Consider the following 18173-nt stretch of genomic DNA (forward strand, 5'->3'; position numbering starts at 1 on the left):
GCTATAAGCTTGCATTATTCTTGCAAATTTCAAGAAAACAAAGGTTTTTTAAAATACGGGTGACCCTTGAATTGTGGGTGTTAAGGACCTATTTAGCCACAGCAACTCCATCTTGGTTAAAAGCCATTTTGTTGTTTGTGCAGTAAAACTTAAACTGACACTGCCCCCCCCCCCGAAACTTACTTAGAAGCAAGTCTGGGAAACCAGTAAAATATGGTCAGCTAGTTCCTAATAACAGAACCCAGAATACAAGGCCAGGTGGGCCAGTTCTTAATAACAGAGCCCAGGATACAAGGACGAGTCGGGCCAGGTGGAGACATCCAGTCAGTTAGAAACACACATACCTTTTCCCTAACCACCAAGGAATGTAAACCCCGCTGTTTGGGCGCCAACCTTGAGCACCAATTCTGACCAGAGTAATAAGTTAGGTCAAACAGCTACTATAGGGTAAATTGTAATTCAATTGGCCACCTGCGTGTGACCTAACATGACTACAATCTCATTGGCCACCTATGTGTGGTCAGACTTTTGCTCTATTAAAGGTAATCTGTAAGATGGGGACGGGTCGCCCTCTTCGGAGGCGGCCCTGACCGGTCAGTCAGTCAATTCTTGAGCCTCTAAGGGGGGGGTGGTCTCTCTCTTTGGAGGCGGCCCTGGCCGGTCAGTCTGACATCTAATGCTTAGCATAGAATAGAGCTTTGTGTAACTTTCACCTTGTCTCAGTCTCCCCTGACCAATCAGTCTAACTTCTAATACTTACCATAAAATAAAGCTTTAAACAACTTTCACTTTGTCTCAGTCTCGTTTTGTTTAATAATGGACCTAACAGTGGGATCATGGTCTGAGCCAAAGGCATACACTTGACTGAGCCATCCAGGCACCCCAATATACACGGATATTTGATTATGCAGGGGAAGGGTCAACTGTATATTTAATTATGATTTGTATTTTATTCCTATATTATTACCTCTTCTTTTTCTCTCATTGAACCAACCCATACCGTCCTAAAGGATCACGTATATGATCAAGTAGGACAGGACTGCCACAGGCATTTGGTTTAGACAAGAACAACCTGGGTAAAACTTTGCTGGTTTCTTCCCTCATTATCCTCTGGAAGCAACATCTTAATCCAGTACGACTGGCCCAATCAATGTCCTCTCTTATTTTTCTCTTCTGATCTCTTGAAGAGGAAACTATGAAGCAAAAAAAAGATGCATAAAACATGGTATTAGAGACTACTACTGTCACCTTTGATTACTTTTTATGAGACTGACGCGCTGCCTACTGCGCTAAGGAGGCACCTACCTTTGATTACTTTTAAAAATTTCGTCTTCCCCTTAGTTTTTTTTCCCTCACTCCAATGATTTTTAAAAAACTTAAAAATTCCTCTAATCCTGTACTTCTCAAAATGTGGTTCCCAGCTGAGCAGCACCCACGTCACCAGAGGACTTTTCAGAAATGTAAATTATAGGCTTCAGGGATTTGAACGGGCTGGTACTGGGGGTGCCCCCCAACCCCCAACCGCCGCCCTTGCCCCCAACCGTCTGCGAGCTGGGGGGCGGGGCTTAAGTAGTCCGCCAGGTGAGTGTGGAGTCTGCTGGCTTTAGTTCCTCCCCCTCTTCCCCAGCCATCAGCTATCCAGGCATAATGCACATTATTAGTAGACTGCTGCAGATCTGCTGAGTCACCTTTCTTTCTCTTACCCTACCTTCCTTTCGCCACTCTGCTTGGATTCTTCCCTCAGCCTGTTTCTCTCAGCATTTTCTCTCCCATCTTGGAATCTGCTCTTGCCCAAATCGCAACACGTGTTTCTGTCCTTTCCCACATACCTGGTGATTGTCAACATCCCCTACTTAAGAATCCCTCACAGCACGTCCCCGGGGAGAAAGAGAAGAGGGTAACCGTGAGAAGAAAGATTTTTGTTTGAACATGTATGGTGCTTACTCTGGCAAAAATAAGCATGCTACTTCAGTGGAGCAGAGACTGACAAACTTCAATGTGCAGAGGAGAGTTTGTGGTTTTTAAAATGCACGTTACTAAGCTTCAGATTCTGGGCTCCAGAGGCAGTATCTGGGTTGGAGTTCAGGAAGCTTCATTCTCACAAGTGCCTCAGGTGATTTGGAAGGTGTAGACCTTGCCCACTTTGAGAAAAAACAGGTAAAGCATGAATCTTATGGGGGTGGGATGGGGGGGAGCTTCCATACCTCTCCCCTTTGCAGAGTCTCCACACACTGGAAGTTTCTACAAAAAGAAAGTAACACAGGACCCACATCTTTTAGTGACATTTTCCATGTCATTAATTTAGCAATGGAGTGCTTAGGAAACTTTTAAATCAAGTACTTAGACTCTCAAAAAGAAAAAAAAAAAAAAATGTTCTTAACACCTGAAGGGTAAACTGTTAATGTAGGGGCAGTTCTGCTGTGAAGTGGTAAAGTCATTCTTGAAATAATATATATCCTATATAATTGTAGAAATAATCCTGAATAAGCTAATTACCTTTGCACTTATGTTCTCCTAGCATATAACTGAGATACATAAAGTTTCATTCCTTCTAAAGTTGTCACTTTGGAGGAAGTTTTCTCAGATTATTGTTCACAGTGGGTTATAAGTATTAGTGGAAGAAATGAATATATATATTATATATTACCTGAGAAAGATCATGATTGTGCATCAGTTGCCAAGGTGTGAGATGATAATCTCACAGTTTACAGTTTACAGTTCAGTGTTACATCCTTCCACATTTTCTTTCCTTTAAAAAAAATTTTTTTAAGACGTTATTTATTTATTTGAAAGAGAGAACACAAGCAGGAAGGAGGAGTCAGAGGAAGCCCAACGTGGGGTCTTAATCCCAGGACCCTGGGACCATGACCAGAGCCAAAGGCAGATGCTTAAATGACTGAGCCAACCAGGCACCCCCTTTTAAAATTATATTATTTTTGGGGCGCCTGGGTGGCTCAGTGGGTTAAGCCGCTGCCTTCGGCTCAGGTCATGATCTCAGGGTCCTGGGATCGGGTCCCGCATCGGGCTCTCTGCTCGGCAGAGAGCCTGCTTCCCTCTCTCTCTCTCTGCCTGCCTCTCCATCTACTTGTGATTTCTCTCTGTCAAATAAATAAATAAAATCTTAAAAAAAAAAAATAAAATAAAATAAAATTATATTATTTTTAAAAAAGATTTTATTTATTTATTTATTTGAGAGAGAGAATAAAAGAGAGCATGAAAGAGGAGAAAGTCAGAGGGAGATGCAGACTCCGTGCTGAGCAGGCTGCCCTGGGACTTGATCCTGGGATTCCAGGATCCTGTGACCTGAGCTGAAGGCAGTCACTTTTTTTTTTTTTAAGATTTTATTTACTTGACAGAAATCACAGGTAGGCAGAAAGGCAGGCAGAGAGAGAGGGGGAAGCAGAGAGCCCAATGTGGGGCTTGATCCCAGGATGCTGGGATCATGACCTAAGCTGAAGGCAGAGGCTTTAACCCACTGAGCCACCCAGGTGCCTCTGAAGGCAGTCACTTAACCTAACTGAGCCACCCAGGTGCACCCCCCAACCTTTCAAAATTATTTTTAAAAGATTTTATTTGAGAGAGTGAGCGAGCAAGAGAGTGAGCACAGGAGCAGGGGCAGAGGGAGAGCAAGAAACAGAAGCCCCTGCTGAGTAGGGAGCCTACCACAGGGTTCAATTCCAGGACTCTGGGATCATGGTCTGAGCCCAAGGTGAACACTTCAGTGACTCAGCTACCCAGGTGCCTCCTAGCACATTTTCTTTCTTAAGACTCCCCCACCCCATCATTGTCATCCCAATATTTTTACTTGTGAAGTACTGGAGGAAATGACATTTTTGGCCCCATACAATAGAGCTGCCCGATTTCAGCAGTATCATTATTTTGGTCTGGATAATTCTGTGCTGTCCAGTGAATTGCAGGATTAGAAGCACCCTTAGCCTCTGCCCTCTAGATGTCAGAAGCACCTGCCCCCCACCCCCCCAAGCTGTGACAGCTTAAAAATACCTCCAGACATTGTCAAATCTCCTCGGGGGAGCAAAATTGCCACAGGTTAAGAATCATTGAAGTAGAACATTAAGTGAAGAAAATACAATTCACATGGTAACTCTATGGAACATTTTGATGTCTGCGGTCAAAGTATTTTTGCTTTTATGTTGAAAATAGTGTGTAGCTTCTTGAGAGTGTTTAATTAGAAATGACAGTGTTTTGTGAAATCCAAAAAAAACCCTATTCTGGACATATTGTACCTCTACAAAATATGAAGCATATCTCTAAAAGTGATATTAACTTAAAATTAAGGTGGACACATGAAAATGTAAGTGGACAAGAATGTTATCTCAGTATGTGAGAGGTAGTGTGGGCCAACAATAATAATAATATTAATACTGTGCTGATATGCTAATATAGTAGGCAATATTGACCAAACATTTGTGCCAGGGGGCACCTGGGTGGCTCAGTCGGTTGAGTGTCTGACTCCAGCTTTTGGCTCAGGTCATGCTCTCAAGGTTGTGGGATCGAGCACCATGTCGGGCTCCTCGCTCAGTGTGAGTCTGCTTCAGATTCTTTCTTCCTCCCTCTTTGTCTCTCCTTGATTTCTCTCTCTCTCTCTCAAGTAAATAAAATCTTAAAAAAAAAATTTTGTGCCAGGCACATTATTGCTTCTGAGAATGCAGAGATAAGAAAACAAGTGTCTTCTCTCGGAAGGCTCAGAGTCTAGTGGGGGAGACTCAAGGACACGTGGATGAATAATTACAATTCTGAATTACCATTTAAAAGGGCAGAACTGGAAAAAACTTATAGCAATGTTTACAGTGCATTTGTAGTAACATGACTGAAAAACAAATTAAGAGGCTTGAAAAGTCTTAGCTGTGTGGGCAGTTCATACCTGGGCTAGGTTTCTGTCACTCTGACACAGAGAGTTAATGTAATTCAGATGAAATTTCCCCTCTTTTCCTTATCATAAATGAACTTGGCATTAGTTTATTGGATGATTGAAGTTGAAGCAGGTGGACTATATTGCCAAAATGATCAGGATAAGTAGTTCAGTTATTCACTTCACTTGCCCATGAAGACTTCAGCATGCTATGATCTAATGAATGAAATAAATGCCAACTTGGGAAAAAGATTTTATCCATTTAGGAGTGCCTGGGTGGCTCAGTTGGTTAAGTGGCTAACTGCAGCTGAGGTCACGATCCCAGGGTCCTGGTATTGAGCCCGCTTCTCCTCCTCCTTCTGCCCCTCCTCTCTGCTTGTGCTCGCTCTCAAATATTTAGAGAGACAGTACAAGTAGGGAGGAAGAACAGGAGAGAGGGGAGCCCAATGTGGGGCTTGATCCCAGGAACCTGGGATCATGACCCGAGCTGAAGACAGCTGCTTAACTGAGCCACCCAGGCACCCCCCAAAATATGTTAATATTGACTATAACTTTTTTTTTTTAATAAAGATTTTATTTATTTGACAGAGATCACAAGTAGGCAGAGGAGCAGGCAGAGAGAGAGGGGGGAAGCAGGCTCCCCGCTGAGCAGAGAGCCCGATGAGGGGCTCAGTCCCAGGACCCTGGGATCATGACCTGAGCTGAAGACAGAGGCTTTAACCCACTGAGCTACCCAGGCGCCCCTTGACTATAACTTTAAAACCAACTTTTTTAGAGTGTTTTCCATTTACAAGCATCTCATTTTATTGTGCTTTGCAAATACTGAGTTTTTTTTTTAAATTGAAGGTTTGTGGTAACCCTGTGTCGAGCAAACAGCATCTTCTTTGTGTCTGTCTCTGTCACTACTTGGTAATTCTCAGTATTTCAAACTTTTTCAACATTATATTTGCTATCGTGTTCTGTTCTGTGATCAGTGATAGTGACTTGCTCAAAGCTCAGATGACGGTTTGCATTTTTCAACAATATTTTTAAATTAAGGAACATACATTATGTTTTAGACCTATTACTGCACACTTAATAGACTATAGTATAGTGTTAACAAAACTTTTATATGCACTGGGAAACCAAAACATTCATGTAACTTGCTTTATTGCAAAATTTGCTTTATTGTGGTGGTCTGGAACTGAATGCAGAATATCTCCAAAGTATACCTGTATAGACATATGCTGCTCTCCCTCTCCCACAGGTTTGCTCTCCCAGTGGTTTGCTCCCACTGGTTTACTTTTTCTTGTTTCTTTAGTGACACAATGCCCCCAAGCTACTGCATGGCTTTGGATTAGAAAAAAAGGGCTAAAAAAAAAAAAAATATATATATATATATATATATATATATATACATATATGTATATATATATATATACATATATGTATATATATATATATATATATAAAGGATTAAAAATCCACATAAACATAGCTTCAGTCCTGTCAAGTAGGAAATAGACAAATTCGATTAGCTGGGACCATGGCATTGAACTGGGGAGGAAGTCAGACTAAAGACATTGATTTGCCTTAAGATGTATTGGTCTTCCTGGACTTGCTGACCTGAATGCACAACTATGAAAATGTCTGAAGCCCAAGGAAATGGGATTGGGGTCACTGTATTGTAGGAAGTGACAGCATGGACAGGTATGCACATTCACCAAACATTTCTGGTTCATCTGGCTTCCAGAGGTAGCACCTCTTTGTTGTGGGATCATGTGATTCTTTCTGGCCAATGGGGTGTGAACACACAGGTGGCAAGACTGGGCTATTGACCAGAGATACTCCCTACTTCGCTTTCCTTATGACCAGCAGCACATGAGATATGGCTTCTTCATCAACCTCAATCTACTGACTACAGTGGACATAGCCCTCTGCTGAACCATGGTGGATACATGTTTTCAGCAGAAAATTGGCTTCTTCCGGTATGAGTATTTTAGGTTTTGTACACCAGACTGTCTCTGTCACTACTATTCAACTCTGCTCTGCTGTGGCATGAAAGCAGCCGTAGGAAAGATATACGTGGATGGGGCTGCAACCCTCCAAAAAGCTTTACAAAAAGGCCACTTGACCCTGGGACTATAGTTTGTAGACCCCCTTTTGTCACAGACCTTTTAGGATTGTTACTGCAGCGTAACTTAGCCTATTTTGATATACTGGGGCTGTGAGATGGCCCCCTAAGTGAGATCTTTTGTCACCTGTGTTGTCATCTTTCCTGCTCCCTCTCCATAATCTTTCCTTTTTCTTGGAAGAACAGCCTAACTTAGCTGACTGTGGGTCTTTATGCTTCCATACCTGTTACTGTATCATGTGCCCATGAAAGGCACAAGAGGCCTCTCTTTCACACAAGCCCTCTTCAGCTCAAACCTGAATCCTTCATTAGCGGTCTCCAAATCATTGGTTTCCATACTTTAGAATCACCAGAAGGGGGTTTAAAAAGCAAAAACAAAAACAGGGTGCTGGGCTCCACCCCTGGAATTTCTGGGGAGAATATATCTAGTAGAATATGACATGATTTTGACATTGGTCAAGTTCTAAGGAATAAAGCAGTGACTTTTTCAAACTTCTGTGTGCACACAGATCAGCTGAGGATCTTGTTAAAATGCAGATTCACACAGTAGGTCCAGGATGAGGCCCGAGGTTTTGAGAGTGATAGTGGCCAGGGTGAGCACACTTAAGACATACAAGGGGCTAAAGGATTCTAATCTTCCCTTCTAGCCTCTAGGTGTAGCACAGTACAAGTGCTTCAGTCTTGGATAACCTTAGGTCAACTATGACTTCTCTTCACACCTTACAATGTTAGCAAATACTGTTGGTTCTATTACAATATGCAAAGCATCCAGCCACCAGTCACCACCTTCACTGTAGCACCCTGTCCTTGGCCACCCCCATCTCTGGGCCATATTATTTCAACAGCCTCCTTGTTGGGCTTCCAGCTTCTCCTCTTGCCCCACTCTCCCTCTTAATCCACACACATGGTAAATTCTTTACACAGCAGTGAGAGGATTTCTTTAAAACCCAGGGTGACCCTGTCACGCCCCTGCTTAAAATTGAAACTATGTATGCGGTGCTACCCATTTCACTTGGCAAAGGACAAAGTCCTTACCATGGCCCGGCAGGCTTCAAAACACTGTATACCTCTTTATTGTCTTTGACCTCATCTCCTACTCTCTGCTTTAGTCACTGTGGCCTGCTTGCTGTTCTTGAACCCACCGAGCACACTCCCATCTCAGATCCTGGAAAATTCTTCCTCCAAGATAACAGCTTGGCCTCACACCCTTCTTTGCCTCAAGTGCCAGTAAGGCTTTTCCTGACAACCCTGTTTTTTTTCTTCTGTACCATTTCACTATCTGACATTTACTTTTCTTTTCCACACTTAAAACGAAATCCCACAAAGATAATTTTGTTTTGGTCACAATCCCTAGCATTAAAGAGTTCCTAACACACACTAAGGTGCTCAATAAATATTTGAACAAATAGCTAACATACTTTGCCGCTAACTGGAGTATCTTGAGCCTGGAGGCTGCAGTCGTTTCCCTAGCCTCCCTCAGGATACACTGTTGCCAGCCAGAATTACTCATTTTATTCCCTAGAGAATAGTGGGGTTTGCTACAATCTTCTTCAAAACCCTTCTTCAGAGAATTATAAATTGGTCATTTGCTGTTGTCACACATTATGTGGCTGAGATCTCTCAGATTATGTTCCTTTAATACATTTTCTTCCAGCACTTGGCTTTATTGTCTGTTCCTTGTCCACACCCATCCCGCCCCTAGTTTAATTACAGGACTGGAATAATTCTCTTAGAGAAAAAAAAAAATTGTTTTGTATCCGTTCAACATTCTCTTATTAAAGAGTATTAGGTAAATCCGAAACAAAAATTAAACAGTCTAATTTGTATTATTCGGGTTTATTGGATAAGTGTCATTTTAAGACATATGATTTTTAACCCGAATCCAGAGTTTTAAGATTTTTAATAAGCCACCCATCTTGCTCATTTCCAGCGCGTTCTACAGAGGACTCCTAGGTTACCTACCCGGTGATTGTTTTGTGGGGAAAGCAGCGAACTGTCTTTTTTCAAAAGACCTTTTGGGATGTGAGGGTGTGCTTGCTCTACACACAGAAGGAATTCTAGAAGCTGGGATTGCACCACCCACCCCACGCACCCCTTACTTGCAGAAACCTTTGCCCCCCACCAACCCCCCTCCCCCTCAACCCCCCCCCCCCCCCCCCCCCCCCCGCCAAGGGCTCTTTACAGGGCAGACGCCAGCTCGGATCCAGCTGCTTGACACCTATTGTCCCCGTTTGGATGTCAAGCGACTTTGCCTGAAGGACCCTAGCCTCGATTTCGCTCCAAACTCAAGGCGCCGCTCCTGCAGCACCGCCGGGGCCGTCCAGACCTACGCTTAGCGGCCGCCCCCCAACGACATAAGCTAGAGCAGCGCGGTAGGAGGCCCGGTGGGCCCTTCCCCGCAGGCGTTCGCGCTGGGCAGCCTGAGCGGCCGCGAAGGCCCCCGCCCGCAGCTTCTCCCGCCCCCTCCGCCCCAGAGGGCCGGCTGGCTAAGTCCCTCCCGCTCTCGGCTCTCCGCCTCACTAGCAGCGGCTCTCGGTGCTGCGGGGATAGGGCGAAGCGGCCTGCGCCCACGGAGCGCACGACACTGCTCGGAACGCACAGCCACCCTTGCCCCCTCAGCCGCCCACTCGGGATCTCCAGCGGCCTCCGCGCGCGCACGGTGAGCGCCACCCGGACCGAGGCGCTGACCGGGAAGAGGGCTGCTGCCCCGAGTGTCCTTTACCTCCGGATCGGCTGGACCTTCTCGAGGGGCTTGCTCCCCAAGTCTCCCCTCCCTCCAACCCCTCCACCCCGGTTATTACCAGTGCCCTTCTCCACCCTTCTCCACCCTTCTCCGCCTTCTAGCCCCGACCTCTCCTCCCTCCCTTCTCCGCCAGGTGACGAGTGCCGGCCCTCCCCGGCGGGGACCGTTGCACTGGCCGTTGGCGGCCGGCGCTGCGAGGCCCCGCCCCCGGCGCGAGCCTCGGTTCCCCGGGGCGGGTAGGCCGAGCCGGCGGCCCGCGCGGGGGAGGGGCGGGGCGGGGGGCGGCGCGAGGCCGGGCCGGGCGCCCCGCTGGCGGGTCGCGCGCGCGTCCTCGGTCTCTTCCTGCCCTCGCGGCGCGCGCCGGCCCCATCCCCACCCCCACCCGCTCGCGCAGGCTCCCGCCGGCTGCGCGTTTTGTCCCGCGTCTCGCCCCGTCTGCCGCCTGACTGGCCGCTCTTGTCCTCCTTCCTCCCGCTTTTTCTTCTCTCCTCTCACGGTCTAAAGATGCCCTCGGCCACCAGCCACAGCGGAAGCGGCAGCAAGTCGTCCGGACCGCCACCCCCGTCGGGTTCCTCCGGGAGTGAGGCGGGGGCCGGGGCAGCTGCGCCGGCTTCCCAGCACCCCGCAACCGGCACCGGTGCTGTCCAGACCGAGGCCATGAAGCAGATCCTCGGGGTGATCGACAAGAAACTTCGGAACCTGGAGAAGAAAAAGGTGCCAGGAGTTGGCGGGGATGGGAGGGTTGGATGCTCCGACCCTGACTGCCGGGGCCTGCCCTCTGCCCGTCCCTGGCACATCCCCTCCACTCACCCCCACCCCCCACGCCCGGCCTGCTCAGTCAACGGAGCTTGGAGCCCAGAAAACGGGCTCCTAGGGGAGGTGCTTGTCACCTGACCCGGACGCGGCGCTCCCCCCCGCCCCCGCCGCCCGGGCCGCTTTATTACTCTCCTCCGGCGGTGGGCCAGGCGTTTTGGCCTTTGGGAGTGGGATGCGTGAGGGCGGGGGACTGTCCTGTCGCCAGGCTGAACTGAGTGATGCCTCTCTCTCTCACCGAGGCCCGATTTCTTTGACAGAGGGCCAGCGGGGAGAAATGAAGGGGTCCCGGTGAGGGGACTGAGGGCTCAACCGACCGCCTCGTGGAGTTGGGGCGGCCTACGTTGTGTCGCCATGGGGCTGGTCCGCTCCGTTACCGTATACTCGAGGCCTGTTCAGTGTCTCCTCTCGGGAGGGGGGAGTGTGTTTAGGACCTTCATCTAGAATTGGTTCTCTGTCAGGCCCCTTTGGAGTGGGGCTTGGATTTGCTGCCCACCCCCCCGCCCCCGTCTGATGGGCGCCCCCACGTTTCCTTCTTTGTTTCAATTGTCTAGGTGTCCCCTGAGCCTCACGCTCAACTTGACCCCGGGAAGATTTTCTGCAGCGGCTCTTTGCCCCACCGGGACTGTAAAGAGGGACGGGAGGGAGACTGCCACGATTGAGATTCGTTGGGGGGCGTGGGTCCGGGTTAGACCGAGGGGATCGCCTGGTCTCTGGGCACATGGAGAGAGCGTCTAACATGGCGGCGGCTGCGAGGAGAGGGAAGCGCTTTATAGGAGCTGCATTGTGAGCACAAAGCGAAAGCAGAGGGGGAGGGCAGAGACCAGGCAGCCGCCCCGGCTGGCCTTCGTCGCCCCCCACTCCAAAAAGCAGTCGAGCCACACCCACAATTTTTTGGATTCAAGTTGGCATTCTAGGTCACACCGTGAGGTTGATCTTCAAGTAGGTCTTTTGTTTTATGCTCTCAGTGCAGGACAGTGTACCAACTCTGTTGAGAGCGACACGTGTGTGTGTGTGTGTGTGTGTGTGTGTGTGTGTGTGTATGTATATAGGGAAAGGGTCTCGGTAGAGTGAATAATTCAACCTTCAGTAAGACTGGAGGTGGAAAGGAAGAAGCAAATCAGTAGAACAAAAAATAGGGTAATTACATCTGTGACTGTTCTGCAAACTTTTTGCCTTTTACCTTAAAAATAAGAACTTTGCTTAGATGACTTCCGCTTGTTTGCCCTTAGTAAAACATATTTATTATAACATTTTGAATTTTGACGAAGTCATTTAAAAATGTTTATTTAGCCACCTACCTAACAGTGTTACTTAAGATGCTGAGACTTACTTAGCTAAAATTTGGGCCATAACAAATAACTTGAAGAAAATGGTGTAGGCCATAATTATTTTAATTGCTTGTTTTAGGATTTATTTTCTATTTCTTGGGAGTTTTAAACATTTTTAGATTCTATGCTAATCTGTCTCATTTTTCTTACTGGGAATTTTACTTGAATTTCTTCGATTTTATTAGAAATAGAAATCAAGAGATGCACTGCTTGTAAATGCCTACCTTATTGGTGATATTTTGATAAGCAAGTGTGGTTTATTATAAATGAAAGATAATAGATTTATCAGTAGCAATAAAACAAAAAGTATTTTACTTGTAAAGTAGCTACATTTAAATATGTAATGGAATTAGCCTGCCCAAGGCTAGTATCTTCTGAGTATGCCCTCTGATTTAGTTTTTGCTACTCTATTTGAACTTGAGACTTAGGTATCTTTTTAAAACATCTTACTGCAATAAGCAATCCTGTCAATTTGGTTGATACCTGAGTGGCTTAATTTCCAAAATTCTTAGGAAATGCCTGTTTTCTTTTAGGATAAGAATCAAAAGGTAAATAGTAATGATGTAATACTGTAAATATAGCATTTGAATATAGATATATATTTTTTAATGACTCAAAAATAATTTTGCAAAGTTCTTAGTTAAAGGCAGGCACTGGATTCACAGCCAGTTTATTTGTGAGCTGACTGAGTCTAGTGTTCCAGATACGAATGGGAGTTCAGTTTATAAGCTCTATGAAGACCTGGCAGTGACAGGTCACTCATGTGTGTGGATTTATATTATATATATATTGCCTAACACCCGCCCCCCAGCCGCCCCTTATACAGGGAAAGTAATGTAACTGTTATTACAGAGATAATAGACTAGGCTAGTAAGTACTGAAAAGTTTCTTGTATTGGAGTGAGGTGGAGGGGAGGGGGGAGGACTACACAAAGTAACAAAAAGTATTTCATGCCCCCCCCCATCTTCTCAGTGTTTTGGATCAAATTACAGTTATGTGAGGTTTTTTTTAATAACTCACAGAATGAGCTACCTACTTGTTAAATAGTAAGTCTTGGCAGTTGTTGTGACTTAGTTACTATTGAAATTAAGTTTTACTTTTTCAGAAACTCACGGCATTTGGATTTTTCTCTAAACATTCAGTTTCTAATTTAAATTGTATTCTATATCTAAAGGATTTACTGTATGAAAGGATTTAACTGTGATTTTTCGGTAGTGAGTGAGCATTTCTAAAACACCTAAAATAGGATTTACTTTACAAATCAGTTTTGAACCTTTGTGGAAATCCTTGTGCAGTAAAGTAAGATGATATTTATACCTGGATTTCCTTTTATGTCAGTCCACATAGCAACTTATATTTGAGCTGTATTTCAGACTTATTCATAAGTCTTCTGGATAGAATCTCTTTTTTTAATGGATTCTAAAATCCAGTATCCTGACCAAAATAAATACCAGATATGTAGTATTACTTTAAGAGTTGGAGAATTGCAGGCGCCTGGGTGGCTCAGTGGGTTAAGCCGCTGCCTTCGGCTCAGGTCATGATCTCGGGGTCCTGGGATCGAGTCCCACATCGGGCTCTCTGCTCAGCAGGGAGCCTGCTTCTCTCTCTCTCTGCCTGCCTGTCTACTTGTGATCTCTCTCTGACAAATAAATAAATAAATCTTTAAAAAAAAAAGAGTTGGAGAATTGCAATAATACTGCATTTCATATAAAATATAGAGTTATTCATTAGTTTTCTAATAAGTTGAGCCAAGAGAGGAAAGCTAAGCATCTGTTCAGTGAAAATGCATGCTTAACTTTAATGAAATATGATCCTTCTGTGTAATGCAACTAAATGGCCTGGTAGTTTTTGAAATTTGGGCTTATAGATACTATGTGTGTATTTAGCAAAGAGAAGAAATGTAGCTGTAATCAAAAGAATGAAGTGCAAAACTTCATTTACAGATCTTTGAACTTTTATAAGTAATAATCAATTGACTGATTGCCTGGTCAGTTTGTTGGTATGGAATTGGGTTCTAGGCTATGCAAGATGGTACTTTGAAACCAAGCCTTAATTTTAATTGAAGAGAGAGCTCATTTATATGGTAAGATGCAATCAGTTTAATGTAGAGTAAAGGATGTTTCAATAGATGACATTTTAAAATTTTATGCTTTTTGGAAATATAAAAGGTTTAGACACTAGTGATTTTGGTAGGTGAGAGATTAACCAAGTGTTTTATTGCAAGACAGCTTGACAACTTTGTAACCAATATATGACCATAAGTGATAGCCAAAGTGTACTTAACTGTTTTACATACTACTCCCTAAAGTCCTTTTGCTCTTTATATCTTTTCAGTAAATATACTGAAAAAGGATGCTGTCATTGTTAGAGAAAACATTTCTTTGCAGAGCACTGCAGTGTGTCGCTACTTAGAATATTCAGTGCAGCTGTTGTACAGAATTTCTGTTAAGTATTTTGAAATAAAAACATTCTTAACTATTTTGTAAGTAATATCTTTCTTGGGGCTAACACCTAAAGTTTTTCTTGACAGAGTTAAAAATCTCTGATGTATTTGCTTCTCGCATTGGTTGCATGAAGTATTTCTCTGCAATGCAGAGAGCAAGATTACTTTGTTTTGCATTCACCTTGTTAACAGGGGAAAAAAAAGCACTTGTAATCCTTTATTTGCTTCTCTCTGCCTTACTGGGTGTGTTGTGTGTGTGTGTGTGAGAGAGAGAGAGAGAGAGAGAGGGAGAGAGAGAAAAGTATTTAAAATTTGAATTTAAAAAAGAAAAGACATTAATTTCTTCATGTGATAATACGGGTATCTTTTTCTTGCATGAGTAGAATTCCAAGTATTGTAATGAGGATGAATTGGTTTAACCTGAGCATGTTATTTTACTCTAGATGATTCCCATGTGGCAGATATTTCTGTCCAAATACATTTTGTGTGACTTAGAGATTAAACATACAATTTGTCATTTTATGTATTTAATATTTAGTTTATATTTAGGAAGATTAGTACTGTTTCATCTTTAAAGATTACTTTCAGATATTAAAATTATAACAACATGGTGTTAATTTTATTACTATATTGTTGATAGAATCTAAGATATAACACCTTAAAGTAATTTTAGGATTTGGTGGAATTCATTTTACAGAAAGTAAATTGAGGTGCTCAGGTAAAATGACCCAGTTTAGAATGAGTGAATTCCAAGGTCTCTTGAATTATGAGGGTAATTAGAATTTGTAATGCTCTGCAACATAAGTAATTTTTCATATTTAAACTGATCCTTTAGAACCAAGTGAGGCTTTTTACATTAAATCTTTTAATTAGAGTTCCTCTGTTTTACAAAGCTGTGAAAGCAAAAGGACAAAGCTTTTTTATATCTTCGTTGTTTAATCTTTATTAATACCTTGTTAAATTTGTGTTTGTAGGCTGTTCAGATAAATGGGGTCTTGAGAATAATGGTATAGGTAAAGTCCAATATATCAGGTATTATTGGGACATCTGTATTGTTGTAATGGAATGAATTTTTAAAGTCTAAATTCTGAAGTGTCTATGCATAGTTAAGCCCTGAACCCACATTTGCCCCTCTGGACTCAGGCTTGATATGATTGTAGACCAGATAATTTGGGAAAAGCATTACCAGTGGAAGGAAGTTGGAGGAAGGAAAGTCATCCTTTCCATCTTAATTCTTGTATTTCAAGATTCTGGGTATCTTTTAGTAATAGGTCCCTTTTTCTGGGGTCAATGAATTGTAGGTAGCACTAGAGAAGGATGAGAGGAGTAGCAGAAGAGACAGCCAAAGTTGGAATTGTAAATTGCTTGGCTTCTGTTCTTTATTTCTCGCACTAGTTACACTGGTGCTTTTGTTGGCTAGAGTATGAGGGTAAAAACATATATGAAAAAGACTGTAGGGCAGAGTTCAGAATTCATATTTCCTTAGGAAAAGGAAAGGTATGCTTCTTGGCCATGTTCAGCTAAAGTCTATTTCCTTTAATGTCCTGTACTGTCTGTATCTGTATACTTCCTTGACATTTTAGTACTGTCTTATGTTCTTACCTTTTGTGTTTTCCTAAATAGTTGGTTAAGCTCCTCTGGGGCAGAGACTATGATTGATACTACAGTGTGCCTTATGCATGGGAAATGCTAAATAAATACTTGTTAGTTTGACTAACTCATTATATAGAAATATTTGTAGCTTCATCAACAAAATCCTGTTCAGATAGATTAATCCATGAAGGAGGAAAGTTTTTGTACAGAGCTATTTACTGCAGTGTTTTACTGAAACAGATTTTTTCCTGAAGAATTTTCTTCTCTTTTGATTCATATTTTAAGTCAGTAGCATAGATACAGCACATTTTAAAATCTTGGTACCATAAGCATGATTTGTAAATAGTCTTAGGAACGAGGACATAGATGGATCTTGGTATTTGAACTATTGTAAATTATTAGAAATTTCATTGCATTTCCCTTAATATTGTTATCTAGACATAGAAGTAACTGAAATACACTTTTAAATTATTGAAAAAAACCCTTTTGGTCTCCATTTTAAATGAATTACAGTTCCCATCTTTTTATATAACTCAGCAGTGTGTATAAAATCATTCAGTTGTACTGACTCATCCTAATGAGTAGTTTGGTTAAAACAACTAATAATTCAAAAGATACTAAGATTATCAATAATCATTTGTTTTTCGTATGCACAAGCTTTAGACTTCTTAAGACTATAATTCAAAGTAGGTGATGCTGGAACTCTTCAACATTATACTAGGGTCAGCTGCTTCCATTCATTCAGACTTAACTGCATAATTACAGCCATGGACAAGGAATAAGGATTTTTATAGGACTACTTTTTATCTTTTTTTTTCCTTTTCAGTGGGACTGAAAGTCTTACCAAATTAAACTCCTGGTTACTTATTTGCTTGAAAAACTGTCTTACAGTGTAGATAACATCTAGTTTAGCATTCTCTTATTCTTATTGTTGAAGAAATCCTGAATTCTTGACAAATACTCAGTTTCAGCCTTAATCAGTCTTGTAGGGCCTGGTAAAATGCTCATTTCTCAGTCTGTTTCATTTTTGGACAACTCTTTAGGGTCTTGATGTTAGAGTCACCTCTCAATCCACCCTTCCCGTATTTCTGGAACAGCTTAGACTTCTGCTACATGAGAAGACTTCCAGAATTTGAAGAGCTGTTACGGATCACCTATGGATTGTAGTATATGTTCTCTCTACCCTTCTTTTTACAGTTGGAAACTTGTTCCTTAATCTTTCTGTTTCCTGTGAATTTTACTAGTAACTAATTTTCGGTTGAATTGGTGGAGGGTGAACAGGAGGCAATCAGCTGCCCACCATTACGTGGGCAAAGTCAGAATTGATATTTCTAGGTGAAGAACAGGGAATGTAGGGATTGGAAGCTTGAAATAGGATATAGAAATGCCACTGATGATTCTAGAAAGTGAGAAGAAAAGAAATCCTTGTCTTTTGGTTTTGCATTTGTCTTTCTGTAGGTTTTCAATACTGTAGAAGGGATTTATTTGGCCTGGAGACAAAATAATTTATAGGTAGGTGCTCTTACTATTTTTGTTATTTTAGGCTTCGTTTTCAACTTTTCTGTTTAAGTTTGGAGATTGCTTTGAGAACAGAGGTTACATAGTTTCCTGGATAGCCAAGCTAGTTTGTTTTCAGATGTTGTCCCCTCCTAATCTTTCTTGTGTGACTATTTATAATTGTCTAGTTAAAGAATATTTGTTTTTTTGGAGTCTCTCTTTTCTATTTCTTTCTAATTATGTAATTTTAAAATGTTTTCTTCATTTATAGAATTTGTTGGATAGAAGAGGAAGGAAGGAAAGTTCAGGATAGCTATTTTGGATATTTATCTTCTGGCACCCACATAGCACTGTCCTGAAATTTTTAAAAAACCATTTCAGTAAAGTAACTTTTGTGGTCATGAAAAAAATCTTAGGGAAGAACAGAAGATCTAGTTGTATTGTGATTCAATAGTATAATAGAACTCTGGAGAAAGGAAGGGAGGAAAACAGCAGGGCAAAAATGAGATGTAGCCATGGCTAGAATCCAGAGTGACATAAAGGAGGAAAATAATGAGGCTCAGATGATTTTTCTGAGATGGATGACCTTAGGCAAGTTATTAACTGCCCTGTCTTTCAGGTTCTAGTTATGTGAAATATGGTTGGTTATAGCCCTTGCTGATAGGGTTAGCTGCCCTGATACTTTAAATTTGAATGTGAATACTGTCAACTATTAAAAGCAACAAACTGGAGATAGGGTGGGACTGGGCAGCACTTCTTGGAGTAATTAT

The 18173-nt window shown here is 42.7% G+C and overlaps 1 protein-coding gene and 1 long non-coding RNA gene across 4 annotated transcripts in view; one reads left to right on the forward strand and one right to left on the reverse strand.

Moving 5' to 3' along the window:
- Positions 1–941: 941 nt before the first annotated feature.
- LOC309873392 lies at positions 942–1529 on the reverse strand. Its single transcript, XR_014316333.1, has 2 exons — positions 1306–1529; positions 942–1193 (listed from the first exon to the last, which is right to left on the reverse strand). It is a non-coding gene; the product is annotated as an uncharacterized lncRNA (long non-coding RNA).
- Positions 1530–9180: 7651 nt separating this feature from the next.
- Positions 9181–18173, forward strand: part of CAPRIN1 (cell cycle associated protein 1) — a 38944-nt gene continuing 29951 nt past the window's right edge. Inside the window, exons 1-2 of one of the 3 annotated variants that reach the window (XM_082748912.1) lie at positions 9181–9642; positions 10231–10440. In XM_082748912.1, the coding sequence (XP_082605038.1) occupies positions 10231–10440 (210 nt within the window). In that variant the 5' untranslated portion in view covers positions 9181–9642. Of the gene's footprint in view, positions 9643–9988; positions 10441–10632; positions 11482–18173 lie in introns of those variants that run through there. The other 2 variants (XM_082748911.1, XM_082748913.1) reach the window with 2 other exon arrangements.

Source organism: Mustela nivalis, assembly GCF_964662115.1.
Source record: "Mustela nivalis genome assembly, chromosome: 9".
Taxonomy (NCBI): domain Eukaryota; kingdom Metazoa; phylum Chordata; class Mammalia; order Carnivora; family Mustelidae; genus Mustela; species Mustela nivalis.